General features: G+C 38.5%; 1 protein-coding gene across 2 annotated transcripts in view; it reads right to left on the reverse strand.

Moving 5' to 3' along the window:
• Positions 1-11,355: 11,355 nt before the first annotated feature.
• Positions 11,356-23,621, reverse strand: part of TTC27 (tetratricopeptide repeat domain 27) — a 246,620-nt gene continuing 234,354 nt past the window's right edge. Inside the window, exons 18-20 of one of the 2 annotated variants that reach the window (XM_020972342.2) lie at positions 20,053-20,164; positions 16,098-16,198; positions 11,356-11,585 (exon numbers count right to left, since the gene is read on the reverse strand). In XM_020972342.2, coding sequence (XP_020828001.1) covers positions 11,466-11,585; positions 16,098-16,198; positions 20,053-20,164 — 333 coding nt within the window. In that variant the 3' untranslated portion in view covers positions 11,356-11,465. Of the gene's footprint in view, positions 11,589-16,097; positions 16,199-20,052; positions 20,165-23,621 lie in introns of both variants that reach the window. The other variant, XM_020972341.2, reaches the window with a different exon arrangement.

Here is a 23,621-nt window from a genome sequence, read left to right on the forward strand (position 1 = left end):
TCTTTGTATTTCAGGGGCATAACACAGTGCCTTTCACATACTAGCAAAAAAAATTGCTGAATAAGTGAATGAACAAATCTCAGGGAGACACATACCTTTCTACTAAAGGAAAGAAGCGGAGTCTTTCTGCTCACACAGCAGTGAAGATAGAGGTTTCTTCTGACAGAGTCCCTGCTTATACTTGTCTAGGAGAGCCCCTAAGGAAGCTATTGTAGGAGCTCTAAGATTCATCCTGACAGAAATAGAAAAGTAATAGGGCATAGTATCTCAAGGAGGATCCATTGAACAAAGACGGAGATCTGGTAGCTACAGGGTCAGCTTCTGCAACATGGGTAGCACTGCAACTCATGTAGAAAGAAGGCTGGTTTTGGGAGTCAGAAAATCTGGGTTCAAATCATAGTTCTTCTATTTACTACCTGGATAACCTTGGTAAATCACTTAATTTCTCTGGGCCTCAGTTTCCTCACTTGTAAAAAAAAAGTACCCTGGACTAGATGATCTTTGAGGTCTGTTCCAGTTCTAAATCTGTAATCATGTGTCAGTGGTTCCAGGAGTGGGTGGTGCAGTGAACTTGACAGTCAGGAGAGTCCTAGGTTCAATCCTTTCCTCTGACAGTAGTTGTAAACAAGGAGTCTCTAAGCCTGTTTCCTCCTCTGCAAAATGAGGACAATAATATCTGTGCTTCAGGTTTTTTGAGAGTTAATAGAAGTGAAGCCCTTTGAAAAGCTTAAAGCACTATGTAAACATCAGGCATTATTTTTATTGTCACTATTCCTATGGCAGCAATTGTAGCATTCACCCCCTCATAAGGGTGATAATGATTCCTTTTGATTGGCACATTGATTTAATCAGTGTAAGGAGGAAACTCTCTTCTTGCAAAGAAGATTGGCACCTTCTATGACAATCTTAAAGAGTTCAATGACATGCCCAAGGTCACACAGTCACCATATGGGTCAGAAGCATGGCCAGTTCTCCATCCACTAGACAAAGCTGCCTATTATTTCCATGATGGTGATGATAACAACAGCTGACTTTATACAGCACTTCAAGGCTTGTGAAGCACTTCACATACATTATTGTTTTTGATTCTCACAATAATCTCATGAGGTAGGAATCATTATTATTCTCATTTTATAGAAGAGGAAATTGAGACTGAGAGAGGCCAAGGAACTTGCCCATGGTCACATGAGAAGCAGGATTAGAACTGAGGTCTCTCTAGACTCCCAGGAGTCTATTCTGACACTCCACTGTGGGTTTGCCTATATTCAGCATTTAGCCATTCATAACAATAGGCGGCTAGGCAGCAGAGTGTGTAGAGTGCTGGACCTAATCAGCAAGACCTAAGTTCAAATCCAGCCTCAAATACCTCCTAGCTGCTTGACCATGGCCAAGTCACTTAATTCTGTTTCCTTCAGCTTCCTCATCCATAACATGAGGACTATAATAGTACCTACCTCCCAGCATTGTTGAGAGGATAAAATACGATATTTATAAAGCACTCTGAAAACCTTGTAAGTGTTATGTAGATGCCAGCTGCTATTATTATTGTTACAAAATGAACAATGAAAAGTTTGCAAGAACATGATGACATTTAACATGTTAAAATCACACACTACACAGTAACAAACCAACGTTAAGAGTGTTGGCTCCTTTAAATGTGAAGCATTAACATCGTGTCAAAGATCATATTTGACTACAAATATTCTGGATTTCTCACTGTCCCATCCTTGTTGCTTTTACACAGTTAATAGTTAATAAGTGGGTTGAAGATTTGGAAGTATGGAGCAAAAAAGCCAGAGACGGGACATCTGACTCAAGGTGGAGGAAACCAGATGGGGGCCAAACATGTGAGTTAGCCTGATGAGAAAGGCAGTGATGACAAGGGAGCTGGGGGCCAGAAAACAGCCCAGAATGGGGAAAGTATAGTAAGTACTGAGAGTCAACCCCAAGTAGGAGGTCAGCAGTTCAGGAAGGTGAGCAGTGAGGGGGTCAAAGGAAGACTAAACAAGAAAGGAGTTTGGTTCTGCACTAAAGGCCATGATAGTCAGGCGTTCCTTCTACACTTTCTGCTAAGGGTAAGAACTATACATAGTCCAGCACGTTGAAAAGTTTGAGCCCAAGAGTCAAGGCAAGTGGGTGAACAGGGCTGGAATAGGGAGTGGAGAGCTAGGCAGATCCTGACAGGAAGTACTTATTGAATTTGCTTCCCTTTCCATTTTTTAACACTAGAATAACATGCTTGTGTAAGTAGAAACTTCAGTAAATAACAGATCAGCTCATTATTACACAGATTCATAAAATCATTAGAAAACACAGCTAGGCTATATCTTATTAAGGGGTTATTAACCTGGAATCTCCAAGGGGTCTGTGGATAGATTTTGGGGGATCCATTAACTTGTTTGGGGAAAAAAATACATCTTTATTTTTTTTTCTACTAATCTCTAACCGAAATTTTGTGATTCAATTACTTCAATTATTTTAAAACATTATTCTGAGAAAGACTCTACAGACTGCCAAAGGGTCCATGACACACACATAAAAGATGAAGAATCCCTGATCTAATCCAATCCTCTATATTTTCCTGTAGCAAATGCACTGGAGGGAAATTAGAATGAAAGGTTAAATCACACAGAGAATTAGTTGCAGAGCTGGGATTTACAATACCCAGATCTTGGTACTCCAGGATGAGAACTCTTTCCATTACTTCACACAATCTTTGATTATACTAGAGGTCAAACCATGTCTCACAAAAATGGAACAGTATGCAGAAAAAGCTTTAATATTCTAGACTGCATAAGGGTGTCAATTTGGTCCCCTGATACTCAGGGGTCTCATCAAAATTTTCTTTCAACGATTTGAGACATCCATGTATTTTTAAAAGTACTATCTTTTCCATTGCTTTCTATTAATCTACGTTTTATGTTTTTACTTACTTAGATGTGCAACATTCCTCACTCCTTTGTGCTATGGCAGCAGCTTTGCCCTGGGGAAGAAAGGAAGGAGATACCCACTGTAGCAGAGGTGCCAGAGTTCAGGTTTGGAAAGGGGACACGGCATGAGGGCACACTTGTGGTAGCAGGGATGGCTGCCAAGTCTACTCTCATTCTTCTGTGATGAGATAATAGTAGTTATAAGAGTCCACCAGCACCAATCCTCCTGAAATCCAGTTTACACTGGCCATGGCAGCTTCTGTCTCCTAAGTCTACCCAGATCCTGAGTCCATTCCCTGGTGCTGAATCTCTCTACAATTTCTGTAATGGCTTCTAAAGACTAACTTTATTGGATATATGAGTTGAAATTGAGGGACACTCTTGCCCATGGAGAAGTAACTCACCCAGCCCAAACTACTTATTTCCTAAAACTTCTGGGTCAACATAGCTTCTGGATTGTTTGGAGGGGTAGAGGCTTCTAAGGTTTACGCAGGTGGTACGCTCACAGCCCCTTTGCTAGGCACTTTGTTTCATTATGCACTGTTAATTTTCTTATTGATTCTATGCTGAGTAAAAACAACTATACAGTATCTAAGCAAGTCTGTTGGCTTCTGTGGAAACCTTAGGCCTTCTAGCCAATAGGACCAATCAATTTCGGGGACTATAAAGGGAATTACATGAGTCTTTAAAAACAACTTGAGACAATTCAGACAGAACAGGTATTAGTAAATTCATTACTTAGAGTTTGAATCAGAGAATTCCAAGGATGGAAGGGACCTTAGAGTATCAGTTAGTCAAAATCCCTTGTTTTGACAGGTTGTTGTTCACTTGTTTTCAGTCATGTCTCACTGTTCGTGACCCCATTTGGGGTTTTCTTGGCAAAGATACTGAAGTGGTTTGCCATTTCCTTCTCCAGCTCATTTTACAGATGAGGAAACTGATAAAAGTAGATTAATGTGCCCAAAGTCACACCACAAGATAGTGGCAGAGACTGGCCTTGAACCAGGGTCTTTGGTCAGCCTCCCAACTCGTGCTTTTTTCTTTCCTTTTCCACCCATTATGCGGAGGCTATGTAATTACAACTCATTGAAATATAGTAAGGTCAAGAAGGAGACTTCAAAACCTGTTGAAACAAGAGACTTTGACTAAATGATCTCTAAAGTCCCTTCCAGCCCTAGGATTCTCTGAGTCAAACCTTAAGTAACACATTTACTAAAAATACCTGTTCTATCTCAACTGCCTCAAATTGTTTTCTGAAACTTATGTAATTCCCTTGTTGATGATGACGATTTGTTTTCAGTTGTGTCCAACTCTGTGACCCCGTTTGGGGTTTTCTTGGCAAAGATACTGAAGTGGTTTGCCATTTCCTTCTCCAGCTCATTTTACAGATGAGTAAACTGAGGCAAATAAGGTTAAGTGATTTGCCCAAGGTCACACAATTAGTAAGTGTCTGAGACTAGATTTGTACTCAGTAAGATGAGTCATCCACTGCACCATCCAGCTGCCCTTTAGTTCCCTCACAATCTCTGAAACTGATTTGGCTCCATCGGCTGTAAAGCCCAAGATCTTTGTTAGTGTTTGTATGAAATGGCCAAGATAAACAGATGCATCAGCTGATATGGATTGATGTGAAGAAATGGTAGAAAGAGATCTGGACTAACTGTGGTTTGATCAATACTGTTATAATTTATATGTTGTATTTTTCCTACTCCTCCCTCACTTTTTCCAGGTATGAGACAGCATTTGCAGAAGGTGGAAGTAATAGTGAAACTTTTTTACTAGCTGTTCCCCACACGCTGTACCTTTGCCTGGGGCTATCCCCCCATCTGGATTACATGTCACCTACCACTCAGGTGCCACTTCCTAACCAGGCCTTTCCTCATCTTCTTCCCTGCCCCTAGGAACTGTCTCATTTAAATTACTTGGTATTGCTTTGTGTATTCTTGGCTTAACATGCATACAAGCTCTATCTCTCCAGCAGAATGTAAACTCCTGGAAGCCAGGTACTGTTTTGTTCTGTTTCGTATCACCAGCACCTAACACTAGTACTCTGCATGTAATAATCATTTAACAAATGTCTGCTGAATTAATTCCCCTGCAGGCCTAATTTTAAAGTTCAGGAATGGACAGATGTATGAATGCCACCAATATCACTATATTTTTAGGATACAGTACATATTTAAAGAATTTTCTTCTTTGGAGCAAATACTCTTCCATTTAGGCATTGCTGAAAGGAAAATAGTTAAAAGCAGGTTGCTAATTAATAACCAGTGATGATTGGTATACGCCTGGAAATGAAACCATAGCAAAGTCTAATATGAATAGTTGCACAGTCTGAGAGCCTCATGGTCTTCTTGAGACAGCCAAAGAACCTGAGGAAAGCCTTTAAGACATTGAGTGTATTCTCTGTGGGAGATCTGTGGAAGGATACAGACACAAATCCCACAGGATTTATGGAAGGTTTCAACCTGCACCCTCATCAATGAGATCACAGATCCATTTTTAACTACCATGCTTCCTCCATCTTGTACTTGTCAAACTTATTTTTTTGAACTTCAGTGCAAGATTATTTTTATCTCTATTGAATTTTATCTTATTAGATTCAGCCCAATGCACTAGCCTGTCAAGATATTTTTGTATGCTGACTTTAGCGTATAGTATCATAGCTAACCCTCCTAGCTTTGTAGCAACTGAAAATTCTATAAGCATGAGATGTGTCCTTTTATTCATGTCACCCTCCAAAAAAAATGTATGTTCGTTTTTTTCAAATAGCACAGATCCCTGGAGATCTTCTGCTAAGATGAAATCAAACTGTTAATGACTATTCTGAGTCTAACACCAAATCCAAGTCCAAATCCATTTAATTGTAGTCACATAGCCAACATTTCTCTATTTCACCAAAACAGCATGAAATATCTGATAAAATGCTTTAACACTACAAGAACTAGAGCCAAGATGATGCATTAGAGGCAGCCACCCAGCTGAACTCTCTCACCATTCCCCTCCAAACAACTTTAAAATAATGCCTCAAATCAGTTTTGGAGCAGCAGAGCCAACAAAAAGTCAGGGCGAGATATTTTTCTGGCCTAAGAAAACTTAAGACGTTGGCAGGAGGAGTCTGTAACACCAGGGTGGAGGTCTGGTGGGAGTCTGTCTGGAGCCTACACATTTAGCAGTAACAATAGCCTCAGCAGCAGCAGCAGCTTAGAAAGCTCCCAGCCCAGAGAAGGTGAGAGGCTTGGACACCTGCTCAGAAAGAGATTACAGGGGACCCTCTGCTGGCACTGGGCACAGCTGACGCTAATTGGCAAGTCACCCACATGCTACTCTTGGTTGCCGTTCCAAGGCAGAAAGGAGTGCTGGTGGTCCCACAAGGGAGCAGGGATCCCGATCACAGTTTCAAAGCAGAGAAGAGTGCTAGCATGTGCAGCTGCAGGGAAGCAGGTGTCCTTCTTGGGTAAAGACTACCCAAGTAGTCATACCTCTCCCAAGATCACACCACCTTGGAAGCAACAAAAACTTCTAGACCTCCAGAACTAGCTCTGAAAACAGCAACACAAAAAAGCCTGAAGCTTGGGGCAGTGCCTCCCCATGCCCAGGTGAGCAAAGCTCAACTTTAACATAAATTCAAAGTCAAGAAATAGGCTGGAAAAATGAGCAAACAACCAAAAAAGAAGTTGACCATAAAAAGCTACTATTTTGGCATGGAAGATGAGGACATAAACTCAGAAGAAGGCATTAATGTGAAATGAGCTACAAAAAAGCCTCAAAGAAAAATGCTAATTGGACCTAAGCCCAACAAGAATTCCTAGAAAAGTTAAAGAAAGAGATAAGAGTGATAAAGGAAAAATTCAGAAAAGAAGTTAGAGTGATGCAAGACAATTATGAAAAGAGAATTAAAAGCCTGGTAAAAGAGGAACACACAAAAAAAATCCCAAAGAAAACAATAACAGTATTGGTCTAATGGTAAAAGAGACACATAAATTCACTGAAGAACTCCTCAAAATGCAGAATTGGCCAAATGGAAAAGGAAGCACTAAAATTCACTGAAGAAAAGAACTCCTTATAAAGCAGACCTGGCCATATAGAAAAAGAAGTATAAAATTTCACTAAAGAAAATAATTTCTTAAAGATTAGAATCAGGTAAGTGGAAGCTAATGACTCCATCAGATATCAAGAAACAATAAAACAAAGTCAAAAGAATGAAAAAATAGAAGAAAATGTGAAACACACCTCATCAGAAAAACAAATGACTTGGAAAACAGATTCGGGAAAGATAAGAATTACTGAACCACCTGAAAGTCATAATCAAAGAAAGAGCCTACACATCGTATTTCAAGAAATTATCAAGGAAAACTGTCCCAATATCTTAGATCCAGAGGGTAAAATGGACATTCAAAGAATCTGCTGATTATCTCCTAAAAGAGATCCCAAGACAAAAGCTAACAGGAATATTACAGCGAAATTCCAGAGCCCCCAGGTCAAAGAGAAAATATTTGAAGCAGCCAGAAAGAAACAATTCAAATATCATGGAGCCACAGGCAGGAACACATAAAATTTTGTGGCTTCCACATTAATGAAGAGAAGGACTTAAAATATGATATTCCAGAAGGAAGAGGAGCTAGGAATACAACCAAGAATAACTTATCCAGCAAAACTTAGGATAATCCTTCAGGGGGAAAAATAAATATTTAATGAAATAGAGAACTTTTCAAGCATTCCTGATGAAAATACCAGAGCCAAATAGAAAATATGACATTCAAACAGAAGACTCAAGGGAAGCATAAAAAGGTAAACATGAAAGAGTAATCATAAGGGACTTAATAAAGTTAAACTGCTTATATTCCTACACTGGATGATGATACATGTAACTCCTAAGAGCTATATCATCATCAGGTCAGTTAAAAGGTGTTTACGTAGAGAGAGGCAGTGTGAATCAATTATGCTGGAATGATGAAAAAAATTAGGGTAAGAAAAAGATGCACTTGGAGAAGAGAGAAGGGAGAAGTAGAATGGGGAAAATTTTCTCACACAAAAGAATTATGCAAGGAAGAGCTTTTACAAAGAAGGGGAAAATAGGGGTAGTGGTGACACGTACTTGAACCTCACTGTCAATGGAATTGGTTCAAAGAAGGAAGTATATATAAACACACACACACACACACACACACACACACACACACTCCATTGTGTATAAAAACGTAATTTACCCAACAGGGAAATAGGAGAGGAAGGGCAGAAAAGAAATGGATAGGAGATGGAATGATAAAAGGAAAGGCAGATCAAGGGAGACAGTGACAAAATAAGACTTTTGAGGAAGCACAGTATAAAAAGAGAGATGGAGGAAGAAACAGAAGATAACAGAATAGAGAGAAATACATAGTTAATAATCATAACTGTGAATGTGAATGGGATGAGTTCACATGAGAAGCAGACAGCAGAATAGATCTGAATCCAAAATCCAAAAATATGTTATTAAAAATACACATTTGAAATAGAACACACATAGAGTTAAAATAAATGGCTGGAGTAAAACCTAATATGCTTTAGCTAAAGTAAAAAAGGAAGGGGTAGCAATCATAATCTCAGACAAAACAAAAGCAAAATAGACCTAATTAAAAGAGATAATCAGGGAAACTACATTTTGCTAAATGGTACCACAGACAATGAATATAAAAAAAATTTACAGCAAGTTTCTCTGATAAAGACCTTATTTCTCACATACATACTGAGTATAGAACTGAGTCAAATTTGTAAAAACAGAGCCATTCTCCAATTGATAAATGGTCAAAGGATATGAACAGACAGTTTTCAGAAGAAGAAATCAAAGCTATCTATAATCATATGAAAAAATGCTTCAAATCACTATTGGTTAGAGGAATGCAAATTAAAACAACTCTGAAGTACCACCCTCATACCTATCAAAAATGACAAATGCTAGAGGAAAAGAGAGAAAAATAGGTACACTAATTAATGAACTAGTTCACTTGTTGTGAACTGGTCCAATCATTCTGGAGAACAATTTATAGCTCAAAGTGCTATAAAACTGTGCATCTCCTTTGACCCAGCAATACCACTACTACTAGAGATGAAAGAAAAAGGAAAAGGACCCGTATATACACACATCTTTATATCAGCTCTTTTTATGGTGGCAAAGAATTGGAAATATAGGGAATGCTCACCAGGTGAGGAATGGCTGAATAAGTTGCGGTATACGATTATGACAGAGTACTATTGTGCTATAAGAAATGACATTGGTGGGTAGTTTCAGAAAAACATGTTAAGATCTATATGAACTAATGCAAAGTGAAGTGAAAAGAACTAGAAGATCATTGCACACAGTAACAGCAATGCTGTAATGAAGATCAACTGTGAAATCTTGGCTAGTCCGTTTAATATAGTGATCAATGAAAAATGCTATCTACCTCAGAGGAGAACTGATGAACACTGAGTGTAAATTAGAGTAGAGTTTTCTCACTTTCTTTACTTTTCTTGATTTTTTAAAATATGGCTAATATAGACATGTATTTTGCATGACTTCACATGTATAATTGATATCATACTGCTTGCCTTCTTGGTGGGTGGGGGAGAGGGCGAGAAAAATGGTAAGAGTTTGGAATTCAAAATTTGAAAAGAATGTTAAAAATAAAAATTTAAGGAATTTTTTTAAAAGTTAAAAAAAAAAGAAAACGAGTTATTATAAGAAAAGATTGAGTAAGCAGCATTAGTGGATAAAGAACTGTCCTTAAAGTAAGGAAAGTCTGGGTTCACCACTTGCCTATGCAGTGTATTGACTAGCTGTATGACTCTGGGGAAATCCTTTAACCTCCTAGTGCCCCAAGTAATTCTCTCAGACGATAAACTGCAGAGAAGGCGCTGATCCACATTAGTAGAGGGATTTCCTCATCAACAGCTTCCCACAAAAATGTAATCGCAGGTCATAAAGGAAAGAGTGAGCAAGTGTGAGCCCAACTAAGAAAGGTAAGATGTCTACTGCTCCCTACTGAATAAATAAAATGTACAATTCTTGTTGTTTGCCCTTCACATTCAAACAAGACCAAAGACATCACAAGTTGGGGTTAAAGTACAGTGTATCTGACAGAGGTCAGACCAATATAAGCTCAGAAGGCTCTACCACAGGTAGGATACAAATAGTCTGTCTGAACATCTGGGACAGATATATGTCTCTAGATGTTTCCTTCATGCTACTGCAGTTCTGCTCTGCTCATAGAGCACAGTGCCTTCTTTGACGCAGGCACACCATGCTGGGTGGTCCCCAAGAATCTAACAGGACAAGAGGACAGCTTTTAACAAGCTGGATAGCTCCTCCAGGAAGGATGTATGGAAAAACATAGGAAAGAACCATTTACTTGTAAGAACAGTAGGGGGGATTATGAGAGCAATGGCATTGGCCAATCTAGCAGATAGTCAAATGGCCCCATCAAACAAGCAACAGACCAGAGACCTAAACTCACAAGTCCTTGAATTTTTGTACCTGTACTATCGGACTCCATTACTTACAACAGTATTTGCACATGTTACTATGAAACATTTTGCCCCAGCATTTTTACAAAGATTCATGATTTATAGTCTTTACCCACAATAATCTTAAGAAATGATCATTTTTAGGACAGGCAGTGTATATAGATAGATAAATCGATCAATCTGTCTATATACTTCTCTCTCTCTCTCTCTCTCTCTCTCTCTCTCTCTCTCTCTCTCTCTCTCTCTCTCTCTCTCTCTCTCTCTCTCTCTCCCTCCCTCCCTCTCCCTCTGTTTGTATACTGCTTGTCCTAAAAATCATCGCTTCATAAAGTTATTATGGGTAAATGCTGTAAATTATGCATCCTTGCAAAAACGCCAGGGTAAAATGTTTCACAGTAACATTTGTGCAAACAGAGCTACAGCTAGATATAGATATAGAGATACAGTATGTACAGGGAGCCTGGCTACTAGTCAATTGCTAATAGTTTAGTAAGAATTCAAGTTAAACATTTTTTTCTTTTCACACATGTATGCTTCTCATTTTGCCAAATCTATGTTCTTCTGACACAGCTACATCATCTTTTAGAAGCATAAAGATTTCCATCTCCAGATCTTTTTTTTAATCACTTGTGGACAACATAGAAGCCAATGTAACGACGCTACAAACTAGTAGTCATCTGTCACTCTGCTCCACCCCCTCCACCAATTCAGACCAATCTTGCCAAATAACAAGCCAATCAATGTTCAGCTGAGACGACAAACTCTATGCCACAAAGAGCCGCCATTTACTCCCCCATAACACTCCAACACTTCATGAATGATAGAACATATGTTATCCCGCAGTGCCTAGAGCCTTAAAAAAAACAAGCCTAAGAAAAACTAATGGGGGTGGGGGCAGCAAAGTGGAGAACACTGAACAACAACAACAAAGACAACAACAAAACAGGACTTTTTTTTAATGGTTGCTTGGCGTTACAGATCCGCTGTGTGACTGCTGAAGAACAGACACATCGGCAGGGAATCTCTCCCCAGTGCCTGTCCCATGACGGCTCAATACTGATTCCTCAGCTGGTTGCTTATGTCTTGGAGCTCTGTTATCAAGGTGTCCACGGTGGTCATTTCTTCAGCTAATTCAGAGGAAATCTCACCACTTGCCAAATCCACAAAAAGCTGCTGCAATGTTTGAAAAAGAACACACAAGGGTTTTGTTTCTTATCAACTACTTGGACACCACCCCTTACCACCTCCCTTTTGCCCCTTCCAAAATAACTTTACGTTTATTTACATATGTACCTGCAAATGGTGTGGGGAGTTTGAGAGGAGAAGAGGTTTGAAAGAACCCCTTTAGGAAGTGTGGTAGAGAGCCAATCAGGGAAGGAAAAAAAGGACTGTCTGGTAGCAGTGAAGATCCAGTTGAGATCAAATAATGCAAATTTGTGCTTTTCCCAATCCATCCAGTTGTCAGTGCCTCCTCAAATTATATTGTATTTATTTAGCTATGGACATGTTGTCTCTATCCCATCAACAACAGAATATAAATTCCTGAAGTGCAAGTACTGTTTCCTTTTTATATCTGTATGCCCAGAGTCCAGCAAAGAGTCTTGCACTACTTAATAAATGTTTATTAAACTGAACACTCGTAGACTCAATAGCACAGCCACGTGACCTTCTCTGGCAGCATTCAGTATTATGCAGCGTACAGACAAGATGGAAAGCGGGGGAAACCCACTGTTAGAAGCTACCAAGGCATGAGCAGGGATTCAAGGGTAGAGGAGAATACACAGTTGAACCCGTCAATCAGAAGTTTAAGATGGAGAACGGGGAAAAGTGATGCCAAAGCAACAGTGAGTGGGAGAGCAGGGAGGAAATTAGGGGTTAGAGATTGTCATCAGGATAAAAAACAGGCTTGGGAGTGAGGCAGAAAGAAAGTTGGAAAGAGATTGTGATCAAAGGGAGGAGTTTCAATGTGTTCAAAATGAAGAAGCGAAAATCATCTTGGAAAGTGGTGAAGTCTAATAAGTGACTGATGTAGAGTGGAGATATGGATCAAGGGGGTTGAAAAGTTTGATAAAATTGGAAAGCTTGGATATGCAAAGGGTCATCAGCTTAAAGAATGAAGTGCCAAAGTATCAGAGTAAGTTTAGGGATAGATGGGAAAACTAAGTCAGGCACTAAACTCCTAGAGAAAGGGGAGTTCCCCAGAAGTGGGTAGATAGATGATAGCAATGAGGAACCAGACATGATATAGATGGGTGCAATGAACCTCAGAGAAAAAGTTAGTGAGAGGTGAAACAGAGAGAAGGACAGGAAATCGAAGCAGGGAACAAGGCATATACAGACTCTTCCCTCCAAGCTCCATGTGGTTTGGGGGCATAATTCAATTCAACAAGCATTTAAGTGCCTACTATGTGTCAGTACCTACGTGGTGAGTGCTAGGGACACAAGACAAAAAATGCAGATAGTTCAAGGGAAACAATATATACACAGACAAATAAAAAAGATAAAAAGTAAATACAAGACAATTTCAGTGAGGAGTAAGAAAGGACAGCTCTAACACTTGGGCACATTAGGAAAGGCTTTTTGTAAGAGTTGGCATTTGAGCCTAGTTTTGAAGGAAGCTAGGAATTTGTAAGAGGCATATTTGCTTCTAATAACACCTTAGAATTAAGTAGCATTTTGCCTAATTGCAATATGAAGTACTTTCACATGTGTTCTTGGGGAATCTGTACCATATCTTGGTAGGGTAGGGAAGGGAAGAGGTTCAGAACAGCTAGAGAAAAGTGTTAGAAAGGTTATAGTCACAGGGTTGGTCAACAGCAAATTCAAGCCCTCTTTCTAGGTTCAAAGATCCTCCTGCCTTTTGTGCTGTCCCAATCAATAACAATATTTTGCTGAAGGCATTTAAATTCATCAAGCACTGAGTGAGGAATAACTAGACAGTAGTTGGCTCTGCTGTGTCTCTTGGGCTTGATTTCCCTGTAGTTTCTCAAATGGCTGCCAGACTAAGTCTATTCAGGCTGGGGTACATCCATGAAGCCATCCTAATTTCATTTCTATAAAATGTACAAAAATCGGCTCTTCTTTCTAGGTGCCTCTCACTTCACAAGTGAGTTTGGCATCTCAACTCATATGGGAAGGGAAAAGAGGCATGTGTCTGTTATTAGGTCATACAATTGGAAACCTCAAACTAAAATGCAAGGAGGGATTTTCCCCCCTTTTTTCAAATGATCCAATGAGACTGAATGAGAGCAAAAATCTAATCCAGACGGTCATTCCAGGCCTCACACCCCATGTTTGGCAACTCCATCACCACAAAGCAAGACTATGTGACTAAATGAGAAAATTCATATAAATATAAGGTTATGCTAAAATAAATGTTCAAGACATTAGATTTATAAAGTAGAAGTTTTACGTAGAATAAGGAAAGGCACATCCACTGGAAGACAGAAAACAAGTGAGATTTTTAAAATATGCATATAAAAATACAGCTGCTTTCAAGCTCATCTGGAAGTTCTTACTGTCCATAATATTAATATTAATAATATTCACTGTAAGACTATTACTAATTTACAAATTAACCTTGGAAGAAATTATACTGGTTTAACAAAAATCAAAACTTCTTTTAATTATTCATCAGCCTGTTCAGATTATTCTTAACAATGAAGAAAAAACACAAACATTTTCAACTTTCAGACAGTGAATATTATTTTTTTCAAAAGCCTAACTTCTTGTTTTTAAATCCAATAAACTTTCTATGACTGCAGTGCTAAACAGATGTTAAATTTGTTTTTTAAGACAGTCACAAATGTTTTCCAGTTTGGAAGTTAATGTAATTCCAATATTCTTCAGCCAAAGTCTTCAAAGAAAATTTTTATTAATTATCCATCATGTGTCATGGTCTTGAAAAGAATATGCACACACCATGGTTTCTTCTCTACTATTCCAAAATTACAGGACACATCACAGACATGGTTGCACAATCATACACTAAGGATAGTTTACAGACATTTTGAGTTCTTGTTTTTATTTTCCATTATTTAATGCAATACCCTTGATGTGAACATAATGGAAGATGAACATTATGATCTATCACAGTGTCCCATCAGGTCAAAAACTCAGTAAATTCTCCCTGATAACTAAGGAGGTGAGGAAGTGATAAGCAAAGATAGTAGAAAGAAAGGAGAATAACTAAGAGCTCTCTGGTTCAGCATGGTAATGAAAGAAAAGATGAAGACTTTGCTTAAAATTTTTTCAATTTCAAATGGTTATCCAATTTTTCTGTAAGAAAAGGATGGGGTCCTTTAAGCAGAGTTTGCATTGGGAACTTTTACTAACAGCAAGGCTAAGTGGTAAAATGCTAAAGACCCCAGATATCACTGAGAGGAGTGAATGAATAATCCTTAGAATTATATTAAAAAAATGCAAAAAATCCACCTTCTACCCAAATGGTGGGTTTCAAATGAAGGTGAGGGTATATCTAAAGATTGTTGCCTCTAAAAGCAAATCCTGACTGGAAGAATCAGCTACCAAGTGGCTTCTGGTTGTCGAGTATACCTAAGACAAACTGATCTTGATTAGAGAATGCTGATGGGGGTACAACTAGGTACAGCCTTGCTCCTTGGAGGTTGGGCAGGAAACAAAAGGAATATAGGGATTATATGGAGAAGGTGGATAGAAAAAAAAAGGATTTTTTTTCTGCAAATTTTTCAAGTATCTACTTCTGGGTACTAAGTAGAACAGTCAGGCCAGCTATTTATCAGTGCTAAAGAGGTAAAAGAAATGCTTCCCTTTGATACAGGGCAAAGAGCTAAAATGGGTAAAAGGCCCACCTGAAACAGCTATCTACCAAAGGAAGAGGTGTACATACCTCCCTCTTATGAGTACACCCTAAAAAGATCTGCCTCTAAAAGTGCGTCAGAGTCAGTCTGCGACTCAAGATTAAGTAAGTATTGATAACAAAAAGGAAGAAAAAGAGCAAACAGATGCTTAGGTATTATGTTTCTTTATATTTTGTCTTCAGTGCTATTCTGTTTAGGGTTAGTCAACTCAGTTTATGTTTAATCAACATGGATTAATAAAACATTTTCTTTTCTTTCAAAATCTGATTTCACTGTTACAATGTGAACATGCTCTTTTAATAAATAAACATAGTTTTATGGAAAAGCAACCAGGTTAGATTGTGTGCCTCAGTTTCTGAGACACTGAGCTCACCATGTTTATAGATAATCTAATCCCTGAACCTTTACTACGATAATTAACAGGCAAATGTTTCACAAACTGAGAAGCACTACACTAGTGTAAACTATCATCATCATCATCATCATCATCACCACCATCATTACCATCTACTTGGTAGCAGTTATTCAAACTGCAGATTTTGGGCCCAAAAGTATCCAACTAGCATCAAAAGGACGTTTCCTAAAAAATCCCAATGTATTTCAGTGACAGAAATCTCTCCCAGACTCCACAAGAGAAGGAAGAGAAAGAAAGGTTTAAAAGCAAGTGGACAGAACACCAGCCCTGGAGTAAGAGGACCTGAGTTCAAATCCAGCCTCAGACTCAGACTAGCTACGTGAACCTGGGCAAGTCACTTAACCCTGATTGCCTCCAAAAAATGCAATAATGCAAATTTAAGGACCATTCACAGATTGTATTTATAAGAAATAGATAGTCCAGCCTCACCTTTGCTTTGGATGACAAGCCACGTAAGTTGAGTCGAGCTGATGAAAGCACCTGTATTGCTTCTTGGGGATCTGACTTGTTCTTACTGCAATTCAATGCCACTGGATGTTAAATATGAGAAGGACATTCAATAAAAATTGAATAAGGAGCACATATGCTATCAACAGAGATTTTCAATAACACTATATTCAACAGCCCTCTGAGAGTATTTCAACATGAAAGCACAATTGAAACTGTAGGGAAAATTACCATAATTGCCTGCATAATTTCCTCCATATTTTCAAAGAAAATTTACTGCTAGAACATGAATTCTGAAGAAATTCAACATCAGTGAACCCCATCCCCTTCCCAGGAGGCAGCTACAAACATAATTTTCCCTTCCAAGCTGTAGGATTATACATTTACAGCTGAAAGAGTCCTTAGAGGTCATTTGTTCAACCCTCTCATTTTAAAGACAAAGGAACTGAAGCCCAGAAAAGTTAAGTGGTGTATCCAAAGTCCTCATATAGTAGGTAGCAGAGCCAGGATTCAAAACTAGGTGGACTGACTCAAAATGCAGTGCTCTTTCTGTGGAACTGAGTTGCCTGCAGGCATGAGAAGTGCAGGTAACAAGGTGTGAAAAACAGTTAACGCCAGAAATTTTTCTATAATTTTTTTTATTCCCCTTTAAATATTATATCAGTAAGAACTCAACTAGGGCAAAAGGCAAGTTTTTATTTTTCAAAAATACTTTAGGCAGGGGCAGCTAGGTGGCGCAGTGGATAGAGCACCAGCCCTGAAGTCAGGAGGACCTGAGTTCAAATCCGACCTCAGACCAAACACTTGACACTTAACTAGCTGTGTGACCCTGGGCAAGTCACTTAACCCCAACTGCCTAAAAGAAAAAAAAAATACTTTAGGCAAACAATGAAGTGTGTTTAGCACTCTGTAGTATCAATCAGACTCCAACAAGTACTGAAAGGATTCAGAATAATAAGGAGGACCAAGATTTTTTTCTTAAATGTGATAAACAGACAAATGTAATAGAACAATATAATGCATTATACAGCATAGTGCTGACCTACCCTAGCTAAAGTATTTGGACTTTTTAAATTTCTAGGAAAGAACTATGACTTTCATAGTTTATTTTCATTCCTCCAGAATGAGAAAATCAAATCCTCTGAGACAGAAGCAAAACTACAAAGAAGTAATCTACCTGTCTCATTTCTAAATTATGTCGTAAGTACACACATACAATCATTGAAAAATATTTCAAATACAACACTAGTGGAGATTTCAGGAATGCCAGTAACATACTGCACCTTCATACTGACTACTATGAAAACATATACTCATTGTGAAATTGCATGCAAAAATATGATGCACATTCAGATCTAACACCCCTTCCACCCAAAATTATAAAGAAAGACTCAAAACAATACAAATGAGTGAACACTGTCAGACCCTTGTGCAAAAATGCCCAAATCTCACAGGAGAGATTGCCCTTACCAAGTCTTCTGAAGGTTAGAGCTGCCTGCTTGGGATACATTATGCACAAGAGAAACATGCCTATTTTCCCCTTCAAAATAGGTGATTTGCTAGATAAACAGAAGGATGGTCAAGTAAAAACAGTCATGGAGGAACAATTCTTATTCTCTACTGGCAGATGAATTTGCATTGACCTAAGAAAATATTCATAGAAAAGTTAAGATCATAAATCTAGATTTCTATAAATCCAAATAAATCCATTTGATTCTGCTTTAAAGACCATGTATCTTTTTTCCACCAGGTATCTTCTTCACTAGGGCTGTTTCAGCATATGCTGAAGACACACTAAAGCCTACAAGAAAATCAGGAAAAGAAACCCTTGTTTTTCCCCAGGTATTAAAACTCAACCTCAGGGAACATTAAACTATTTGCAAATTATAACCAATAATAAATAGCTGATAGGGGCTAAAGTTAGGGATTGGATCCATGATTTCTTTGGTGTAAGAAACCAAAGATAAGGAAAACTCTAACCAACGCAGATGGGTACCTTCTCTATAACTCAGAGTTTTCGACAGATCACCAGGATACATCAAAGTCTGGACTTGAATCCAGGCATTCCTAACCCCAAGGCCAGATCTTTATCTACTATGCCACAGTGCCTCTCACTACTAAGCCAGACTTATTTCTACAGTATTCATTAAGCCTGTACATTTACACCTACAGGGTTTTAAAAGTCAATTGCCTGGTGATGACAAAGATATCCTGAGCTTTTGTTGTCAGAGATTTCCTGAAAGAATCTTTCCTTACTGACTGACTGAAGAATGCTTCATAAAAGACGTCCCATTGGTTGTACACAAATCTGCATTATATCATTTTCTCAAGACTTGATAATAATCGTATCCATTTGCATAAGTAGAGAACTGTTTTTCAAGGAGTGTTGGATGGATGTTGTACAGAGAATTTTTGAAAAGATATGCACAAGGTAAGCAGGCAGGGATGGGCTGTGATTTGCTTGGGGAAGGAAGTACCTATATGGAAGGGCATATTTTGGCTATGTAATATGGTCAGAAAATCTTCTTAATCGGTACTTTAAAAACTACTATGTTTTCTTTGGAGTTGAACCAACTACCTAGGCCCCATCTGCTTAATTACAAGGTTAAAAGAGGTTTATACAAGTCATTAAATTTAGTTAAGAGGTCAACAAATACTTCATTATCTCCCTGGTTCAGAAAAGGTCTGAAAAAGAAATCTAATCCCAGGTGGAATGGGCAGCAGGGACGGGTTTGGCAACAAGCTTAGACAGGGCATCTGTTCAGCTTCCTAATTCCCTGATTCAGGTTTTTAAAATGTGACTTCACTACATTTTTTGAAGTGGATTCCCAGGACATCAGATATACCCATAGTGAAATGCAAGCAAAAAATACATATTACTAAGGCCAAAGGGCAGATTTTTGGAATATCCACTTTTCTGTCCCCACCCATTAGTATAAATAATAAAAAGTTGACAATCTGGGATTCACTGACAATAAAGACACACTTGCACCAAACAATGTAAGCTCCCAAGGAGCATGTTTTCTTCTTTTGGAGACTTCATAACAGTTCGTAACACTAAGCTGCCACGACTGTAATAGTCTGTAAATTCTCATAAAGTGAATATTCCTTTATAAGTGAATAAAAGGAGGCAGAAAGCAACAAAACTGCTTGCTTAACATTTCCATTTAAGTAGAGGTGAGCCATGTAAACTGGTCCTCTATATAAGAGGCCAAATTCAATTTCAAAATATGGCTATCAATGAAAACAAAAGGTAACAGCAATTTATATGTGCATAGCATTCTGGAGTTAAAAAGCATTTTCTCATTTGACTCTTCTAGTGACCCCACGAGATAAGCAGATGAAAAATTACAGATAAGTAAACAGGCTTTAAAGAAGTAAAATAATTTGCCCAAGATCATCCAGTGCATACACTGGAAAGTCAGGATTTAAATCAAAGTTTTCTCATGCCGAATCCAGTGTTCTTTTCCCAGCATAAATCTTCCACAAAACAACAAAAAATTCAAAGTCCCTCTCACTTTGAAAAGTAGTCAATACAGGAAAATCTCTGGCCAACAATCTACTTGACAACCAATTAAGTTATAAAACTATCTCATAAGTGGTGTAATTTTTTTTTTAAAGCAGCTAGGTGGTACAGTGGATAGATCAAGGAACTTAGAGTCAGGACGACCTGAGTTCAAATCCTGCCTGCCATACTTATTAGATGTATGACCTGGACAAGTCTCTTAACCTCTCTATACTTCAGTTTCTTTACTGGCAAACTGGGAATAACAATAGCACCTACCCCCTAGAGTTGTTGTGAGGAAGGTGAGCTAATACATACAAAGTGTTTTTGCAAAGCTTGAATTACTATATAAAAGCTAGCTTTCATTATTATCAGTGAAGTTCATGAAAGCGAGAAATGAATATAAAATATTGTAATACATGAAAAATATACCATGTGCAAGTTCTATGGCCCCTTTAACGATTTCCTTGAATGAAGCAATGTCTTTCTCCCAAGAACTGGACTGTGTATCACACTTATAAGCCTTAGTAAGATACTGGAGGACCTGGAGAAAGAAAAGTTATAATATTATCAGCAAAGCAAAAATGTCTACTTTAGACTTTGTATTTCCTGGAAATCAAATGGAACTAATTCCAACCTGAAAAACTGCATTTGTGCAATACAGTCTGTTCTCTGTTATTCACTGCAATGAAGGATATGGTAGCACATACAGTAGAAAATAGTTATTAACACAGAGAACCATCCATGAGTGCTCAGACAGACCTTCGTCTCTGGAAAACAAAGAAGGGAAGTAGGCACCAAAAGCTGACATAACTGACCAAGAGTCAGAAATGGGATTCAGAGAAAATTCGGATGCTACTGATTGGCTTCTGGCCTCTTAAATTTTATGTTACTCAACAGTAGTCTCTCTCTTTTTCTGTCTGACCTATAGTTAGGTCAACATCAAGGTACTTCAGAGGTCATCCAGACTAACCCCCTTATTTCATACATGAAAAAACTGGGGGCCAAAGAAATTAAGTGATAGAGTTAGAGGACTCAGGTTTGTATCCTGGCCTGGCCTTACTAAATGTGGTCTTAGGAAAGTCATTTTACTGACCTCAGTTTCCTCATCTGTAATATGGGGACCATAGGATAAAAGATTTAGAGCTGGAAGGAATCAGAGATCACCTAATCCAATTCTCTCATTTTAGAGATATGGAAAATGAGGCCAAGAAAGGTGAAGACATCTGCCCACAGGTGCATAGGTAGGAAGTGGCAGAGTTAGGATCTGATCATCACAAGGTCCCCCTTACTGAGTCCAGTGCTCATCCCACTCTCATGCTACCCCTACAGTCACATCTGCTCTACCTACTTCAGAAAGTTGGTAAGAGGATCAAAAGAGTTTATGGGGCAGCACTTATGGACCTTAAAGAGTGATGTAAATGACAGTTATTATCATTTTTATGACATTTATGATGATGATGATGAATGTCCAAGGTTAGACATTTAATTAGGGACAGAAAGAGAACTTGAATCTACTTCACTTCACTCATCTGTTAAAAGAAGAGTCTATAACTAGATGACTGATTGTATGAGGGTGTGTGTGTGTGTGTGTGTGTGTGTGTGTGTGTGTGTGTGCATGCGTGTGTATTTCAGTCTTCTCTGGACAGTAGCACAGTGAGAAACGTCATCTAGATGGGGAGAGAGGGAATTAGATCAGGACATAGTAGAGAGAAAGTGTTCTATGATTAAGGTCTAACCCACATAATAATAAGGTAGTAATGCATTGTACCATGGGTGCTTTGCAGAGAAATGTTGTGAAGCAAACATACAGTAAAGTAGAAAGAGCACTTCCTTAAAAGCTGGAAGGACTGTGTTTAAGTCCCAGCTTGTATGCTTTACTAGGACTGTCAAGTAAACTCAATTCAACGAGTATTATAAAGCTCTCACTGTGGGCCAGTCACTATGCTAAGTGCTGGGGATACAAAGAAAGACAAGTCAATAAACCCCACTGAGTCTGTTTTCTTATACAGAAAATGAAGACAATTTTACTACACTCTTCACAGGTGTCTTGTAAGGGCAGAACTTTTCAAATCCATAGCAGGAGACAGAACTTGAGCTGAGCTTTTGAGGATGGGCAAGTATTTAAAAGACAAGTAAGGAGAGATAGGGCATTTGAGGTACAGGAACAGCATGAGCTGAGGCCCAGAGGCACGGCAAGTTCAGTGAATGTTTTTGTGGTAGTTCAGACGATGGTTCAGATTGGCTAGAACTTCAAATTTAGGGGACAAAGTTTTCTGAGAACCCTGCAAAGATAAGGCCTGAAGCATCAGGTGAAGAGGAAGACCATAAACCAGGGCCTAAAGTCACTGGAAAGCTGAGCGAATGGCCTAGAAGTTGGTTGTTGGAACAGCAAAAAGAAAAGAGAGAAAACCATACAAACTCATCACAATGCCTCTGGAAGAGCAAAAGCTCAAGGGATGGTAGTATGGGAAGGATCAAGAAGCATCAGTGAGGAGGAAGGGATAACTGCTGAACCTCTTCTTGGGTCTCTGAATAGAGGGAGTGGAAGAAACAGTGGCCACCAGCGGAGAGAGTTGCAAGATGTGGCGTCCTCAAGAGTTAGGTTTTTTTTGTTTAAGTCAAGTAGTGGAAAGAAGGTTCGTTGAAAAAAATATGACTAAAATAAACTATTCCCAATTAAGGCAGCCTGATGGTATGCTGGAAAGATGCTGGCTCTGCCACATATGACCTATGGAACTTTTGGTAAATTAGTGAGCCTCTCAGGGTCTGAGTTTCCCCCACTGTAAAATGAAAGAGTTGTTTTCCCACAAATAAAACCAATGCACTTAAAATGAGAAGAGAAACAGTTAATTGAGGGGAGGAAAAAAGTCTTCACATCAAGTTTCTCCAATAAAGGTCTTATATACAAAATATATAACAAACTGAATTAAAATACTCAAGCATAAAAGCCATTTCCCTATAAATAAGTGGTCAAAAGAGATTAAAAGGCAGTTCTCAAAGGAAGAAACTCAAGCTATCAACAACCATATGGAAAAAATGCTCCAAATAACTATTAGAGAGATTCAAATTAAACCATACCTAAGGTCCTCTTTCACAGATTGGCAAAGACGACAAAAAAAGGAAAATGACAATTCCTGAAAGGACCATAGGAGGACAGGCACACTGCCACACTCTTGGTGTAGCTGTGAATTGAGGTAGTCATTCTGGAAAGCAATTTGGAATGATTCCCCATCCAAGTCGCCACACTGTGCCTATCCTTTGAACCGGTGCTATCACTAGACCTATACCCCAAAGACAGAAGAAACAGCCTTTACATGTACAAAAAAAAAGCAGCTCATTTTGTAGTAGCAAAGAACTGGAAACAAAGGAGGCTCACAACAACTGGGGAAATGGCTAAAAAACAAATGTGGCATATGAAAATAATAGAATAGTATTATGCCATAAGAAATGACAAGAGATGGTTTCAGACAAGCCAAGGAAACTTATATGAATTCATACAGAGTGAAGCGAGCAGAACCAAAAGAATAATCTATGCAATAACAACAATTCTGCAAAGAAAAACAAAAAACAAAAAGCCTTAAGAACTCTGATCAATGTAATGACCAATTGTAATTCATGATTTGGGAGCATCAGTAATGAAGCATGCTACTCACATCCTGAAAGTGAAGTGATGGACCCAAGAAGTGGAATTTTACACACACACACACACACACACAGATATAGACAGATATGGATATAGATATATGTATGTATACATATATATGCATGTGTGTATAGATATAGATATACAAAGGATATGGCAAATGTGTGAATCTGTTTTGTTTTACTGCACTTATTTGTTATAAAGAATGTATTTTTCCTTTTTATTTGTGGAAAGGAATTCTGGAGGAAGAGAAGAGTTAGTGTTGCCAAAAGAATTTTTTTAAAAGGAAGTCACTAAAGCACCTTAGAAATGTACAGAAAGGGAAAGATCAGGCAAGCAGGACAACTTAAAAAGT

This window comes from Phascolarctos cinereus, unplaced genomic scaffold (assembly GCF_003287225.1).
Source record: "Phascolarctos cinereus isolate Bilbo 61053 unplaced genomic scaffold, phaCin_HiC Scaffold_2;HRSCAF=192, whole genome shotgun sequence".
In the NCBI taxonomy this organism is placed as follows: domain Eukaryota; kingdom Metazoa; phylum Chordata; class Mammalia; order Diprotodontia; family Phascolarctidae; genus Phascolarctos; species Phascolarctos cinereus.